At 35.4% G+C, this 15,431-nt stretch overlaps 1 protein-coding gene and 1 long non-coding RNA gene across 7 annotated transcripts in view; one reads left to right on the forward strand and one right to left on the reverse strand.

The window, feature by feature from the left end:
• The window catches only part of LOC113245328 (uncharacterized), a 123,289-nt gene that overhangs the window by 31,835 nt on the left and 76,023 nt on the right, over positions 1–15,431 (reverse strand). For 2 of the 4 annotated variants that reach the window (XR_008958163.1, XR_003312661.4), the window contains one exon: positions 10,474–12,091. The exons of 1 other annotated variant lie outside the window; for it this stretch is intronic. This is a non-coding gene — a long non-coding RNA (uncharacterized LOC113245328). Of the gene's footprint in view, positions 1–529; positions 12,092–15,431 lie in introns of those variants that run through there. One more of the 4 variants, XR_008958162.1, reaches the window with a different exon arrangement.
• The window catches only part of PAPOLG (poly(A) polymerase gamma), a 29,832-nt gene that overhangs the window by 12,723 nt on the left and 1,678 nt on the right, over positions 1–15,431 (forward strand). For 2 of the 3 annotated variants that reach the window (XM_044377969.3, XM_048222575.2), the window contains exons 8-21: positions 2,294–2,383; positions 4,586–4,724; positions 5,566–5,638; positions 6,405–6,525; positions 6,863–6,947; positions 7,333–7,386; positions 9,353–9,472; positions 9,903–10,012; positions 11,888–12,009; positions 12,250–12,425; positions 12,806–12,894; positions 12,972–13,186; positions 13,722–13,787; positions 13,969–14,025. In XM_044377969.3, coding sequence (XP_044233904.1) covers positions 2,294–2,383; positions 4,586–4,724; positions 5,566–5,638; positions 6,405–6,525; positions 6,863–6,947; positions 7,333–7,386; positions 9,353–9,472; positions 9,903–10,012; positions 11,888–12,009; positions 12,250–12,425; positions 12,806–12,894; positions 12,972–13,186; positions 13,722–13,787; positions 13,969–14,025 — 1,517 coding nt within the window. Of the gene's footprint in view, positions 1–2,293; positions 2,384–4,585; positions 4,725–5,565; positions 5,639–6,404; positions 6,526–6,862; positions 6,948–7,332; positions 7,387–9,352; positions 9,473–9,902; positions 10,013–10,776; positions 10,879–11,887; positions 12,010–12,249; positions 12,426–12,805; positions 12,895–12,971; positions 13,187–13,721; positions 13,788–13,968; positions 14,026–15,431 lie in introns of those variants that run through there. The other variant, XM_044377971.3, reaches the window with a different exon arrangement.

Below are 15,431 nucleotides of genomic sequence, written 5' to 3' on the forward strand. Positions count from 1 at the left end.
CAGTTAAAAATGATGTGATTTTCTTTATATAGATAATGTGACCACGTTTAGGCATTTTAAAAGACATACATTTATTTGAAACGTTGTTTATGTTTGTAGTAATGGTGCGCAGACATAATGGTCTCACGACCCCTTTGCGCTCTAAAAATTTATTGAGGACCCCAAAGATCTTCCATTTATGTGGGTTATATCTGTCAATATATGCCATATTAGAAATAAAAACAGAAAATTTTAAAGTATTTATTTCAAAATAATAAGCCTATTCTAAGTGAATAAAAATACATTTTTGTTTGAGAATGGGATTTTTTTTTTTTTTTTGTATTTTTGCAAATCTCTTTGACTTAATGGAAGATAGCTAGATTCTTGTATCTGTTTTTTCAATCAGTTTCTTATGTTTTGATTGAAGCACAGGAAGAATCTGACCTCTTAAAGATAAATAATTAGAAAAGGGAGGAGTATTTTAATAGCCTTTTCAGAAAATTGTGGATATTCTTTGACAATACAGCAAAACTTGACCAGTGACAATATCTTTTTCCTTTTCAACAGCTTTATTGAGGTATAATTACATGTCATAAAATTTGTTCTTTTTAGGTGTACAATTCTGTAGTCTTTCCCATATTCATAGAGTTGTGTGCCACAATCCAATTTTAGAACGTTTTCATCATCTTCAAAAGATCCCTCTTACACATTTACAGTCATTCTCCTTTCCAACCCCCAGTCCTAGGAAACCACTATTCTACTTTGTGTCTATAGATTTGCCTTTTCTGGACATTCCATATAAATGGGATCATGCAATATGTGGTATTTTGTGTCTGCCTTCTTTCACTTAGTGTAGTGTTTGTGAGGTTTGTCCATGTTTTAGCATATATCAGAAGTTTGTTCCTTTTTATTGGTGAGTAAAAGTGATTCTTTTTTAAAAGGTTAATTTGCATATCAAATCTAAAACCGTGTCAATTAACTTTTTATACTCTTACATTAAAATCTATTGGTCTGTCTTGTTCTTTGAATGGATCTTTTACCCATACCTGATTTTGTACTATTATGCCTTGGTCATTTGGAAATTACTGGTTCACAAAGTTATTTGGATCTTCAAAATGTTAACACACATTTCATTATAAAATATCCAGGAAAATCGCATTCATTTATATCACCACCCATCTCATCAGGAAAGTCTTTAAATATTGGAAAGCTGTCAGGCTCACAGTAGCAGATACTAGTTGTCCAAAATTCTAATTTTTACTCAAAAGCTGAAATTTTATTATTGGTAACAAGTTTTGCCATTTGTTTTCCTTGAAGTGAGGGACTCACTTTGTTCATTTTTTGGGATTCTTCTAAGTAAAACTGGTGTTCCTAAAAAAAAAAAAACCCACAAAAAAAACCAGGTAGTTCAGCTTGCTTTAAACTTGCTCGAACATTGGATGGGTTCCTTTCCTGTTTTCTAACTGTAAATGCGTGGTGGTGTGGGTAATTGTTTACTAGTACAGTTTGTTGCTAAAGCTTTGATACCAGCAGTTTTTACCCACCACTGCTTATGCACCATTAGTGCAAACGTTAACACAGTAAAGAGGCAAAGCTTTATTGTAATTATAAAAATAGGTTTGACAAACTTGAAAAAAAAATAGGTTAGCCTAGCATTCCCAAGGGTCCAAGACTGCACTTTGAGAACAAAACACTGGCTTATAGCATCTTTTGTTTTGTCATTGCATTTTTATTGTACTTTCAGAGTATAGCAGTAAATCACAGTATTTGTGAAATAAGGTGTATGGAAAAGCAGTAACAGTTTTATAAGTTGGGGACATTTGATTAACAGTAAAGACCAATGGTTGGGGTGCCTGGGTGGCAGAGCGGTTAAGCGTCTGCCTTCGGCTCAGGGCGTGATCCCGGTGTTCCGGGATCGAGCCCCACATCAGGCTCCTCCACTATGAGCCTGCTTCTTCCTCTCCCACTCCCCCTGCTTGTGTTCCCTCTCTCACTGGCTGTCTCTCTCTGTCAAATAAATAAATAAAATCTTTAAAAAAAAAAAAAAAAAAAAAAGACCAATGGTGAAGACAGCTAAAGATAGTCAGATCCATCTCTTATTTTAATATTTAATTACATTACCCATGCACTTTTTAATTCTTTAAAAGCAAAGTGATTTCTCATATATGTGCTAAATTTCAAATACACAGAGAAAATAAAACCACATTTTATTGTTTTTGATAGTTTTAGCATTTAAGAGTCTCAAAATTAGAAGCGTGTCTGAATTAACTAGATTTTGTTGCATAATGAAAAATGAATGCTTTATCTTTTTCAGGATGTAGAGTTACTGATGAAATTCTGCATTTAGTGCCAAATAAGGAAACTTTTAGACTCACCCTAAGAGCAGTCAAATTATGGGCAAAACGTAAGTATCCCACATCTTTTAAGCTTGCATTATAAAATTACAATTTTCAGTTTCTAATGATAGAAGCACATACGGAAAGTCTTGAGCCTGTTGATACTGTTGGAAATTGAGATCCAGTAGATTTTGGAGAATCCTGTTTCTTTTTCAGTGATTATGGTGCTCTGATGTGTGCCTCTACCTCGTTTCTTGGTTGAAAACTAAAACCTCCTGACTTCCCGTCTCAGGTTTTAGCCAGGCAGTCAGAATGAGTTAGAACTGAATGAGTGAAACCCTCACTGTTGTTCGCGTTCTCTGTGGGCAGGACCATCTTATTCATCTTTGTCTCCCCATTACCAGCACCGCGTAGTTTGTAGTAGGTATTCAGTAAATTTATTAAATGAAGAATCTCCAGTGATAGTTTCAACTTCTTTTTATTTTTACATTATGACACTTTTCTAATAAAGCCTGGAACTAATGTATATATATACATAGAATATGGTTCATAAAAGGCCCAATCCTGAGCTGGCACAGCACATTTTCTATTATTTCTAACTACATTTAAGTAGTGCTATACTTCTGGCACCAGGTTTTACATAGTCTAAAATTGCACTCTCCAATAAAACTTTTTATGATGATGGAAATACTTCATATCTGTGCTATTCAAAAAGTAACCATGTGGCTATTGAGCACTTGAAATGTGCAACCAAGGAACTGAATTTGAAAATTAAATTACAATTTAAAATTAAACAGTATCTCAGAGAAGTAAAAGCATATGTCCATACAGATATTTGTACACTGATAGGGTGCCTGGGTGGCTCAGTTGGTTAAGCGTCTGACTCTTGATTTTGGCTCAGGTCATGATCTCTGGGTCCTGGACTCAGGCCCTGCTTTGGGCTCCACGCTCAGGGGAGTCTGCTTCTCTCCTCCTCCCTGTGTCCCACCCCCTCTCACACACACTCTCTCTCTCAAATAAATAAATCTTTTTAAAAAATTTGTGTACAGATATTCATAGCATTCTCATAATAATCAAAAAGTAGAGACAACCTTATGTTCATAATCTGATATGGATAAACAAAAGATGATATGTCCCTACAATGGAATATTACTTGGCAATAAAAAGGATTGAAGTAAATTCCATTTATATGAAATGTCCAGAATAGGCCAATCTATAAAGATAGAAGAATAGTGCTTGCTTAGGTCTGGGAGGATTGGGAACAAATAGGAGGGGAGTGACTGTTAAAGGTTTCACTTTTGGGTGATGAAAGTGTTCCAGAATTGATTATGGTGGTGATTACACAACTCTGTGACTATACTAAAAGCCATTAATTTTTCACATTTTACATGGATGAATCCTATGCTATATGAATGATATCTCCATAGCTGTTACCAAAAAAAAAAGAAAATGCTACATATGACTTGTGGCTACCATATTGGAAGTATACATTTAAAAAGCCCTTAAGAAAGTAGGATTTGTCCTTGGGCTCGGTTATCTTGTATAGTCAGGATAAAGTAATTTGCAAGAAAGGGATATCACAATTTTTCTTTCCTTACAGATTAAATTAAGTACCATGTTTTGTCATTTCTTAGATGCATATTTTACGCATTTAACATATCTGAAATTGACATTTTGTATCTTTTTTCCTTGCTTACTTAGTGGGACATAAAATAATGCTGTATTATGTAATTGAGGACCTAATAGGCTTGATGACATGTAATATTTTATAGATTGTTGTAAGAAACAATTTAAGAGAAATGAATAATATCAGTGGTGTGTTGTACTTTATGGAGAGGTATCCAAATTCTGCAAAATAATGAAGTTAGTCCAACTTTACACTTAATTTTAAAATGCCCATGAATATGATTCCTAATGAAATGCTTATTCTTCCTACTTGTAGACCCTCCAGGTATCTTTCCTCCTTCCTTTCATTTCTTTCTCAACCATAGCTATTGAAAAGGGGGATTGTGTTATATCAATAGAGCCCAGTCGGGCAGTGAGAACCGAGGCAGGGAACTTTGGCAAAGTAGGGGGATAAGATGCAGCTTATGGGTTACTAAGAAAACTGTGGACCTAGCATAAAGGTCTGCTTATTGATTGTGTAATGTTTCCAGAGGGGAAAGGATAACTAAGCAACAGTCTTAGGAACTAAGTTATCCTATTTCTTACAGTTGAATGTCATGGATAATAGATCCTAACAATAATTAACAAATATATTAATTTTCTAGGACGTGGTATTTATTCCAACATGCTGGGATTCCTTGGTGGTGTCTCCTGGGCAATGCTGGTTGCAAGAACTTGCCAATTATATCCAAATGCAGCAGCTTCTACTTTAGTTCATAAGTTCTTTTTAGTTTTTTCCAAGTGGTAAGTATTCATATGCATACTTTAACTATTTACTAACTTCTGCCTTTATGTAAATTTGTTCAGCAATTTAAGAGAGATGCATAGACTTTTTCTATTGTCTTAGATTCCTTTTAAGTTAAAAGTTTAAAGACATCAAATTTGAGACAATGATGAGACACCAGATGGCGCTTTCTTCTGGGGTTGAGGGGGATCTGTAAATGCAGGCTTTTGGCTTGAGAGTGGTCACAGTAGATTTGGCTCTGATTACTAGCTACATATAGATTAATGTCTCATATGTAAAATGGAGGTGATAATCATAGCTACGACATGGATTTATTAGTATTTTCAGTAAAGTTAGCTCTTGCTGCTATTAAATTATCAGTTAAATCCATGAAAGCAAATAGAAGGAAGGGGAAAACTCAGTTTTTTTGTTTTTAAGATTTATCTATTTATTTTAGAGAGTGGGAGGTGGGCAGAGGGAGAGAGAGAATCTTTAGCAGGCTCCATGCCCAGAGCAGAGCCCGACACAGGGCTCAATCTCATGACCCTGAGATCATGACCTAAGCCGAAATCAAGAGTCAGACACTTAACTGACTGAGGCACCGAGGTGCCCCTGGAAAATTCAGATTTAAATTAGCTACAGCTTAAGGGGCTAAACAGTATTTGCCCTTTCAGAAGACGCATTTAAAATAAGCAGCTTTTTCCTTTGTATACTTCCTTCCCTTGCCCATTTGTTTTTTTGAATACCAAAAACCCGTCCACAATGTTTGCTCTATGAAAGTTGAGAGTCTGATGATTTTAACATTTCATATAGTTCCTGAAGTGAGGTCCTATGTAAATTAATTTGCCTTATTCATGTTAGGGAATGGCCAAATCCTGTGCTGCTGAAGCAACCAGAAGAAAGCAATTTGAATTTGCCTGTTTGGGATCCTCGGGTATGTGACTTATTATTGAAATTAAACCTTTTAGGAAAAGGACAGTTCTCTAAATTGCAGTCTAAAAATAATTCTTCTTATTTCTGCTCATCTTCCTTCTGTATAGCTATAGTTCTTTCCTTCTATCTGCTGTGTTTTTTGGTGCAGATGATTTGTATCTCAAATTCTGATCCAAATGTTATGTCATTAAAAATCATCCATGTAAGAGTAGATGAGTGGGTGTTTATCAACCAAAATGTCATAATCCATTGTTAAAAACTGTCTTGTAAGTAATTAGTTACTAATAAAGTGCTGGAGTATATAAAAGATTTACTTTGCAGTGCAATTTAAAGCAGACTCATGGTTCTAAGCTAGCATAACTCACACCTTGCATTTTAATTTGCTTTTAGAGTGAGTGCTCATTCCTGAGTTACCTACGGAAGTTACCCATTGAGTAGGTGCAGAAAGAGGATTAAGAACCATTGAATTAATGCTTTTTGCAGCTATGATGCTGTATTTTCTTGGTTCTAAAAGACCATTGTTTATAAGATGCACCATCAGTTTAACAGCTTTTCAGAGGAAAAATAAACTTCTACAGAGTTGCCTTTGAATATCAGACATATCTGACATCAGAAATAAATGTAGTTGGGGAGGGAAAATGTACTTCTTAGAATTGAGGAAATGTAGTATTAAATTTATATTTCATATTCTTCAGACTTTTGGGGAAATGAAGTGAGGACAACTGAAATAGGAGAATAGATCAATTATTCTGCTTCTAATTTCACAGGTAAATCCATCAGATAGGTATCATCTCATGCCCATAATCACCCCTGCCTACCCACAGCAGAATTCTACGTATAATGTGTCCACCTCAACTCGAACAGTAATGGTAGAAGAATTTAAACAAGGTAAACCTGTTGGCCTTTTCCCACGAGTCTTTGATTTATAACAGTTTTATTCTAAAGTGCAGTTATACCTGTTTTTTCTAAAAATTCTTTCAGATATGTATTTATTCCTTCAGTAATTGGTTTTTCAAAATATAATATTAAGTCCAAAATGGAGCCAGCCCAATCTGTTTGAAATTGATTTTTGTGTTCTGAGAAACAAGTCTACTTTTTTTTTTTTTTTTTAACTCAAGAGTTTGGTAGGGTTAGAGGTTTTGGGGTAGAGTGATACAGGAGCTGATTTAAAAAAAAAAAAAATAGCCAGTTTTCAAAATCAGTCTCTCTCTCATTTTTAATTTAGGTCTTGCAGTCACGGATGAAATCCTTCAAGGGAAATCAGACTGGTCCAAACTACTTGAACCACCAAATTTTTTTCAAAAATATAGGTATTTGAAATTTTGCATTTTGTGTGTGTGTTTAAAGAAGAATATTAAACTTACAAAGTTAATATATGATGGGTGACTGTTGTCACATTTCAAGTGAGGTAGAGAATAGGTTAGCAGAAATCCTAAATGATGAGACAGTTTGTGTATTCTAGTAGTATCTAACCCAGTATTAGTGGTTTTTGTTTTTAGTGAATTGTTTTTAATTGTAGGGTCTAGAATTAATTTTGTGAAAATCAGAGCATGTTCTAATTTTCGTAAGCTGTGTGCCTGCATTAGTTCTTTTGTTCAGTGGGAGGAAGAAAGAAAAAGTAATGATGGAAAAGCAAACCCTAACAATGTTTCTGGCTTTCTTTTCCCCCCGATTGTTGCTAAAAATTCTTCGTAGACATTATATAGTATTGACTGCCAGTGCGTCAACAGAGGAAAACCATCTAGAGTGGTAAGACTGATATTCAAGTTGTGTACTTAATTTGTGGGGATAACATTTTTATGATGCTTTACCATTTATAAAACATTTTATCCTTAAAATTATTAAATTATATTGGTGACTGTTGTACATGACTATGCAGCCTCAGTGTTTAAGAAATGCTGTTAATGTTTCAGATTTAGAAGGAACATAAAATAAGGGTATATGTATATTCTTTGCCTTTTGCCACTTCTCAGATATAAGCAAAATTGTGAGGCACTTTGAATGATTGTGATACCCAGCCTCATACTGAGTTTTCCATCCTTGCCATCATGTTTCCCCATCAAAACTAGAAGGAAAATACGTTTTTTATATTCTTTTAATTTAGGAGATTAGTGGCATGAAAGCTTTTATCAGCAGATAAGAGAGGCATTTTTGGTTAAGGAGCAGTGCATTCTTTCTAGTAAATCCAAATTCATTCCCTCTGCCTCCAGTGTACTGACGTCCCTAACTCTATCAGTCAGAAGCTATTAGGCCACCAGAAATGGTTGTGCTTTCCTCAGGCCTGACCTCTGGGAAGGGAAAACACGATATTGTCTTATTTTTGCTTCCAAAGTTTAGTGCTTATTTTATTGATAATTAAGGAGACACTGAAAGAATCCTGTCACTAAAACAGAGTATTTCATTTGTAGGTGCTCCCGGTGGCTTAGTTGGATAAGCGTCTGACTCTTGGTTTTGGCTCAGGTCATGATCTCAGAGTCCTGGGATCAAGCCCCTCTTTGGGCTCCACACTCAATGTGGAGTCTGCTTATCCCTCTCCCTCTGCTTCTCCTCCACTCGCACACGGGTGCTCTCGCTCTCTCTCTCACTCTCAATAAATAAATAAAATCTTAAAAAAATATATATTTCATTTGTCCAGATTAGAAATCGGGAAACTATGGTCTGGGCCAAATCTAGTTTGCCACATATTTTTAAAAATAAAGTTTTATTGAGGGGGCACCTGGCTAGCTCAGTCTAACGAGCAGGTAACTCTTGATCTTGGGATTGTGAGTTCGAGCCTCACGGTAGGTATAGAGATTACTAAAAAAAAAAAATTTTTTTTTAAATTTTAAATAAATAAGATTTTCTTGAAATACAGCCGTGCTCACTCATGTATATATTGTCTGGCCTCTTTCCTGCTATGTGGCAGAGTTGAATAGTTGCACCAGAACCTGGCCCACAAAGCCTAAAATATTTACTATCTGGCCCTTGATAGAAACAGTTTGCCAGCCTCTCATTTAGATAACAACACTGAGCGGTAATTCGGTGTTCCGTATCTGTGCTGTTGAAGCACACACGATTATAATGTGGAAGCTTTTTCAAGTGTTTGAATAATGTAAAAATGTCCTTGTAGTTATTCTTTCTAATTAATGAAATCATTGTAAGTTAATATAGTAGCTGACAGTAGTCACATTTCTTAGGTAGAAAACAAAGTTGCAAAAAAAACCTGATGAAACTTTCCATGTTGTAGTAGTATCTGATCTGATTTTAAGGAAACTCTTTTTAAATGCAATATCTAGCACCAATTTTATGAAAATATGAGCGTGTTTATTTCATAAATTAGGTGATAGTTATTAGTGCTTTTCTCTATGCTATTTAAACATAGCTTTAGTGTATAGACATAAGATTTGAAAGTGAAAAAAGTATTTAGAACCAGAATAACCAGCAGTTTTTGTTCATGCTCAAATCATGACTATTTTTTGGTCTTAAGAGGCAGGATACTTTCAATTGGCAATTCACTAAATAGAGCAGTTTTTTTAAAAAGAGGGGAAGGGGGAAACACAGAAATTGACTAAGTAACTTGTCGTTTACTTAAATGGTATTTTAGACAGTCCCTAATATATTGGACTGAATTTTTTAAATGAACATGTAAAGCATCATAGCTAATATGCTTTTTGGGTTACTTAGGTGTAGTTTCCAAATTTAATATGGAAAAATTTTGTTCACTGTTCTACTTCAGGGTTGGATTAGTAGAATCTAAAATTCGTGTGCTTGTTGGAAACTTGGAACGAAATGAATTTATTACTCTTGCCCATGTAAATCCTCAGTCATTCCCAGGAAATAAGGAACATCATAAAGAGTAAGTTATTGCTTAATACTGTATTTCTTAAATAATGTTATTTGACAGTATGCGTGGCTTAAGATCAGTTGTGAGATTGTCATTGAACAAGCATTGATGGGGGAGGATGATACATTATTTGAGCTTGAGTGGTCATGCATTAAACCTAGTACATGCTATGCTGGTAGCCCACAGACCCCAGCAGAAACGCCATAAAAAATTTGGAGCATCTTTAAGTAGATTTTTAGTATGTCATTTACAAAGCCATTTAATCCTCTTTATAACAACACAGGATAACTGGTCAGTGCTCTTCTTGTCAGTTTTAAGAATTTAGCCAAACCATTGCAATTTGTATTTATGCTTCCATAGAGGCCAAGTTTGAATTACCAAATGACATCTGTAGAATTGTAGAAAAAAAAATTAATGGAAATTTAAAATTTTTATTTTATAGCAACAATTACGTATCAATGTGGTTCCTTGGGATAATTTTTCGGAGAGTAGAAAATGCAGAAAGCGTTAACATAGATTTGACCTATGATATACAGTCATTTACTGATACAGGTAAGACTTCGTCATCATGGAGGGGTGGTTCTCAACCTCAGCTGCAGCGCGGTATCATCTGCCATGGATCTGGCTGGCTCTGTTTTTCAGTCAGTTAAGTGAATGTGGTACATCCATATTATGAAAACCTATGCTGCTATTTTAAAAAATAAAGGCATGGTGAAAACATCTCTAAGACATTAAGTGGGGGGAAAGTTGCAGAACAGTATGTATAGTGTGCTACCCTTTCTATAAGTTAAAAAAATATGTGTGTTCATGTTTGCTTATAAGTACATAGAATATCTCTGGAAGGATATATAACTTCAAAAAAAGAAGCTGGCAGAACTGGTTGCTTTTAGGTCAAGGAACCAGGTGTGTCTAGGGGATGGGGCGAGGAGACTTCACTCAGTGCCCTTGAACTGTTTGAGTTTTATGCCGAATGGTGGTATTATCTATTTTAAAATAAAAAGAATAAATAAAGAGCCTGTACAGGTGATTTTTATTTTCATCATGAACAGATAGGAGCACAATTACAAAGATGATTTGCTCTCACATTTTTTTTACATGTACTAACAGTGCAGCTGGCTGATTATGTTTCAGAATCAGTGAAAGAGTATCTTTCACATCTAGCTCCCCTAATGACACCTCTTAATGTATCTGTTATAAATTTGGAGTTGTCTTAATCTGGAATAGTGTACATTCATACTATTAATATTTTTGGCTTGGCTCATCTGAGTTTTCTAAATTCTTCTAAACTAGCTTTCACATTTCTCATGAAAATGCAGATTCCTGTACCTCACGTCAGCACTACTGAATCCCACACTCTGGGAGAGGAGCCAGAGAATCTGCAAGTTGAACAAGCACCCTTGGCGAGGCTTTTATAAGCAATCTGGAATGAAAACATAAATTTTTCCATTCTAATTTGGGCTCATTTTTCCAAAAGCAGGAGGTTGGGAAGCTCTGTTTATTATAGATTTATAGAATGTTCTTCTCTAGATAAAGATACTGAGACCCCCAAGAGATTAGATAATTTACCACATGTCACAGTAGTTACTGTGCAAAAGAAGCCTCTTATCTGTGTCTTCAGTAAGCTTATAATCTAATTTGGTATTGAGTTGAATATACATTAAATAATTTGTGTGTTAAGACTGACTTTCTTACAAGATGTGAAAAGCACTAGAATAGGACTCTAGGGCTGTGTGTATTTCAATCTGAGCAAGTTGTTCAGGGCCGTTGAGCCTCATTTCCCCACCTGTACAATAAGGGTGTATTTCTAGATAGTTCCTTAACAGTCTGACATTCTATGATTAGTGTAGTAAAAGAAGCTTCATGGAGGAGAAGAGCTCGAATTGCATCTTGGATATTTAGTTCAAGGATTAGCTTAGACGACTTGGGCAAGTAATTATGAGAAAGAGATTGCCTTTTGGGAAAATAACAAAATTTTTTTTCATGCATTTATTTTGTTAATGAGATTGAATTATTGGAAAATCTTAGAAGTTGGACATGAGAAAACTAGTTGGTACTTATTTTTTTTTAAGATTTTATTTCTTTAGAGAGAGAGTTCATAGGCGCACTAGCAGGGAGGCAGCAGGGAGAGAGAGAATCTTAAGCACTCTCCACGCCCGACATGGGCTTGATCTCATGACCCTGAGATCATGACCTGAGCTCAAACCAAGAGTCAGATGTTTAACCAGCTGAGCCATCCAGATGCCCCTAATTGGTACTTAAATAGGACTGTGACGTGGTGAAAATGTTTGAGAAGTGGTTGTTCTATAAGCAGGGTGGGTATGTGTGTTTGTGAGATTATGGGGAGATACCAAATATATGCATTTTAGAGAAAACAGACCTCTCAGTTCAGGAAGAAGTTGTCCATTTAACATATTAACATTGTTACAGTGTACAGACAGGCAAATAATATAAACATGCTAAAGGAAGGAATGAAAATTGAAGCAACTCATGTTAAAAAAAAACAACTTCATCACTACCTTCCAGCAGAGATTCTTCAAAAGAAGAAAAAGGTGAGTCTGTAATCTTAACTCTCCAGTACCACTCAGACGCATAATCCTGGGACCAGATTTGCATTTCTAACAGGTCCCAAACCTATTGATAGAAAAGGAAAGAAAGGTACAATTCAATCTAGAACTTAGATCTCCCCTACATTAATCACAAAAGATAATTCATTTTACGTACTTCAGAATTGAAACCAGTAATTATTTTCATTGGCTTCTTGAAATCCTAACTGCTTTCCCCTCTTTCAGCAAAGTCTTTCTGATGTTAGTCGAAGTTCAAGTGGACCACAATCCAAAAGATCATCTTTAGATAGCAATTGTTTGGATAGCTCCAGGGACACTGATAATGGAACACCTTTTAATTCCCCAGTGTCTACAAACAAACCTTCCAAGCCTGACATTCTTCCTTCAGGAGAAGCAGAAAGGTCTGTATTTTAGAATTTTCTTTTCAGTCTTCAGTTTGGGGATGATGTAAACTTTTCTCTACCTTAGCTAAATATCTTAATTGTTAATATATTTTATTTTACCGGTGCTAGTCATTTTCTGGCTAGAAATACTTGAAAATTTGTTGTAATCCTGTGAGACATGGGATAGGCTTATGAAGATGTAGGGTTAGATCAGTACACAGAAATGCACAGGTTTTCTCTTTTCTTACTTTTTACTCGGTCCTCTGCCTTTCTTCCCCTTTTCTCTTCCTCCAGTGAAATGTTAAAGTAGGAGTACTTGAAAGAGATAATCCTGAATGTTAAGAGTGTTTTAAATAAGTAACACAAATTACTCAATGATAATTCAAAACTTTTAATAGGAATAATGCTGAGCCTACTGCTGTCATTGTGGAAAAGCCACTGAGTGTCCCACCAGCACAAGGACTATCTATCCCGGTCATTGGTGCAAGTAGGTATCTGCACTTTTGTTAGTAATGATTTTACTACGAATACATTTAATTACTAGAATTTTTCTTTCCTTTTCAGAAGTTGATTCTGCAGTAAAAGCTGTATCACCCCCAGCTGTGTGCACCATTCCTACTGTAGTAGGACGAAATGTCATTCCTAGAATCCCAACACCCCACAACCCTGCCCAGGGACAACCACATCTTAATGGAATGTCAGCTAAGAATGTTGCACACAAGAGATCCCATTCCCCATCCATAGATGGGTCTTCTAAGAGGTTGAAAGACATAGAAAAGGTAAAGCTACAACCTTAGCGGTAATTCTGTAGTTTTGTTTTGTTTTTAGTTAAACTAGCACTAAAGAAATTCACAATTCTCCATAGCTGTCTTAGTGCTCCCTTAGGATTTGACTGTTTAAAAAGAATATTTGCCCAAACACTGAAGGAATAATACTGATTGTTCATCCTAAATTCAAATTAGTAATAGATCTGAAAACTTGAATGATTGATCTAAGTTTCTCCTTGACTTACACAGAAGTCACTATTGGTAACTAATCATATGTATTATGTGTTATAATGTTGATGTCTTCTGCCTCCAGTAGGTGGTGGTAAGACTACTTTGTTATCATCTGAATTGATTTAACCCAAAAGATCACTCCAATTGTAGACATTAATGGTGGCCGCTGAATTTAGTCGAATTGAAATTCTTTTCCCTCACCAACCCATATTTGCAGTAGTTTTGATGAAAGCCTTATCATTAGTTTCTCAGCTTATATAGATTGTATGGTTTTTGTAGGTAATAATAGCAATTCATCTTAATGTTTATATTCCAGTTTATTCGACTTGAATCAACATTTAAGGAATCACGTGCTCCTGAAGACAGAAAAAGAAAAGCAATGGTAAATATATGAATAGTGTGCCTCAAACTACTACTTTCATAGAGCCATGTATCAGGAAAAGTACTGTATTTGAAAGTGGATCAGATTAGATAGGTCTGTGAAGTTTGGGTTGTGTTTTATTTTGTGTAGAAATAAGCGTACAAAGGAAAAAGATTTCATTTGAATATAATTCTGTTTTTAGGATGCCATTGGGGGAGAATGTATGCCTATTCCAACTATTGATACATCACGCAAAAAGGTAACAAAGTCTTACTCAGAAGTAATCTACAGGTACAAAAAGCTTCTTAAGATCCTTGCACTGAGTGAAAGAACAGGATGATAAGATTTTGTCCCTGTCCTCAAAGAACAGCAGTATAGTTGGGAGTTGGGGTAGTAATAGCAAACAGTGGCTGGTCATGAAATATATGTACCTCAGAAGGGAGAAAAAGAGGAAGTTAAGACTTCACTACTTACTCAGTTAATGTTCAGCCTTCGTTTATTTTTAAAGGAGTTTAGTGCTCAGCCCAGTAATTTCTTACCAACACTCGATAGTATATTTTTGTTGTACACCACTGCTTACTATCAAAACTGAGGTTTGGTACTTTTTAATATTTTGGAAGAGCCAAATGTATCGGTATTCATAGTAAGTATCTTTAAAACATGAACTAAAGAGCCCCTAACTCTCAATTTAAAAATGTATTTTTCAAAGAATTTCCACTGAAACTAATAATATGGTATTATTAAGCATGGTAAATTAATAAGCAGGTGCTCAAAAATCAGCCTTGTGTGTATATATCAGAGACCGCCCTTCTCTGAGAGTTTATAGGGGGGAAAATGGCTTATTTTCATCCCCTGTTAAAGAATAAAGTACTTGTCACAATCAACTGTCACCCTGCCAGCTCCCTCACAATCTATTGGCCATTTTAAAACAAATAGAAAGTATCATACTTTCTATTAGTTGTAGGAGTCATACAGTTTAACATAAAGAGTGGGTAACAAAAAATATGGGTGTATAATTATATATGATGGAAGAAAAGTTTGATATGGATATTAAGTACGAAAGCATGAAATGACATGCCTGGGTCTGGCTTTAAAATATTTCAAGTATAAAGGGCAAGGATATAAACCTGACAAATGTAACAAGATTTTAATAATGTCTGACTTTTGGTTGTGGCATTGTCCTATTTTATGTGTGTCTGAAATTTTTCATGTTTTTTGAATGGCTGTGGGTAGGATATAGGTTTAGCTAAGGTAACATGGGAGGGGAGTTAATTCTCGCATACTGCTGCCATCACACAGTTACCTGTATTTTAGAGGTCTCTTTCTCAATTGCTTGTCATTTGCCTTCATTATATAACCATCTTTAGTATCCTCAGAATTTAGACACCCCTGATTTCACCATCACTGAAAAAACCTGGTCTGGCTACAAAGTGAGTTTTCATGAAAACTTAAATATCTCACAAGTAGGGTTCACTGAGTGTTCTTCTCCATGAACGTATTACAGAAACTAACTGGATATGTAATTTTCCTCTGTAACACACTCATTTTTCACTTAGCACCCCAAGAGTTTCCTGCTTAGTGACCCTGCTCTTCCTACTTATTTTACCATTGCCTGACTTTAGGAAGACTGCATTTCTCAATCCAGAAGTAGCGAGTAATTTAATA

This window comes from Ursus arctos, unplaced genomic scaffold (genome assembly GCF_023065955.2).
Source record: "Ursus arctos isolate Adak ecotype North America unplaced genomic scaffold, UrsArc2.0 scaffold_8, whole genome shotgun sequence".
Taxonomy (NCBI): Eukaryota; Metazoa; Chordata; class Mammalia; order Carnivora; family Ursidae; genus Ursus; species Ursus arctos.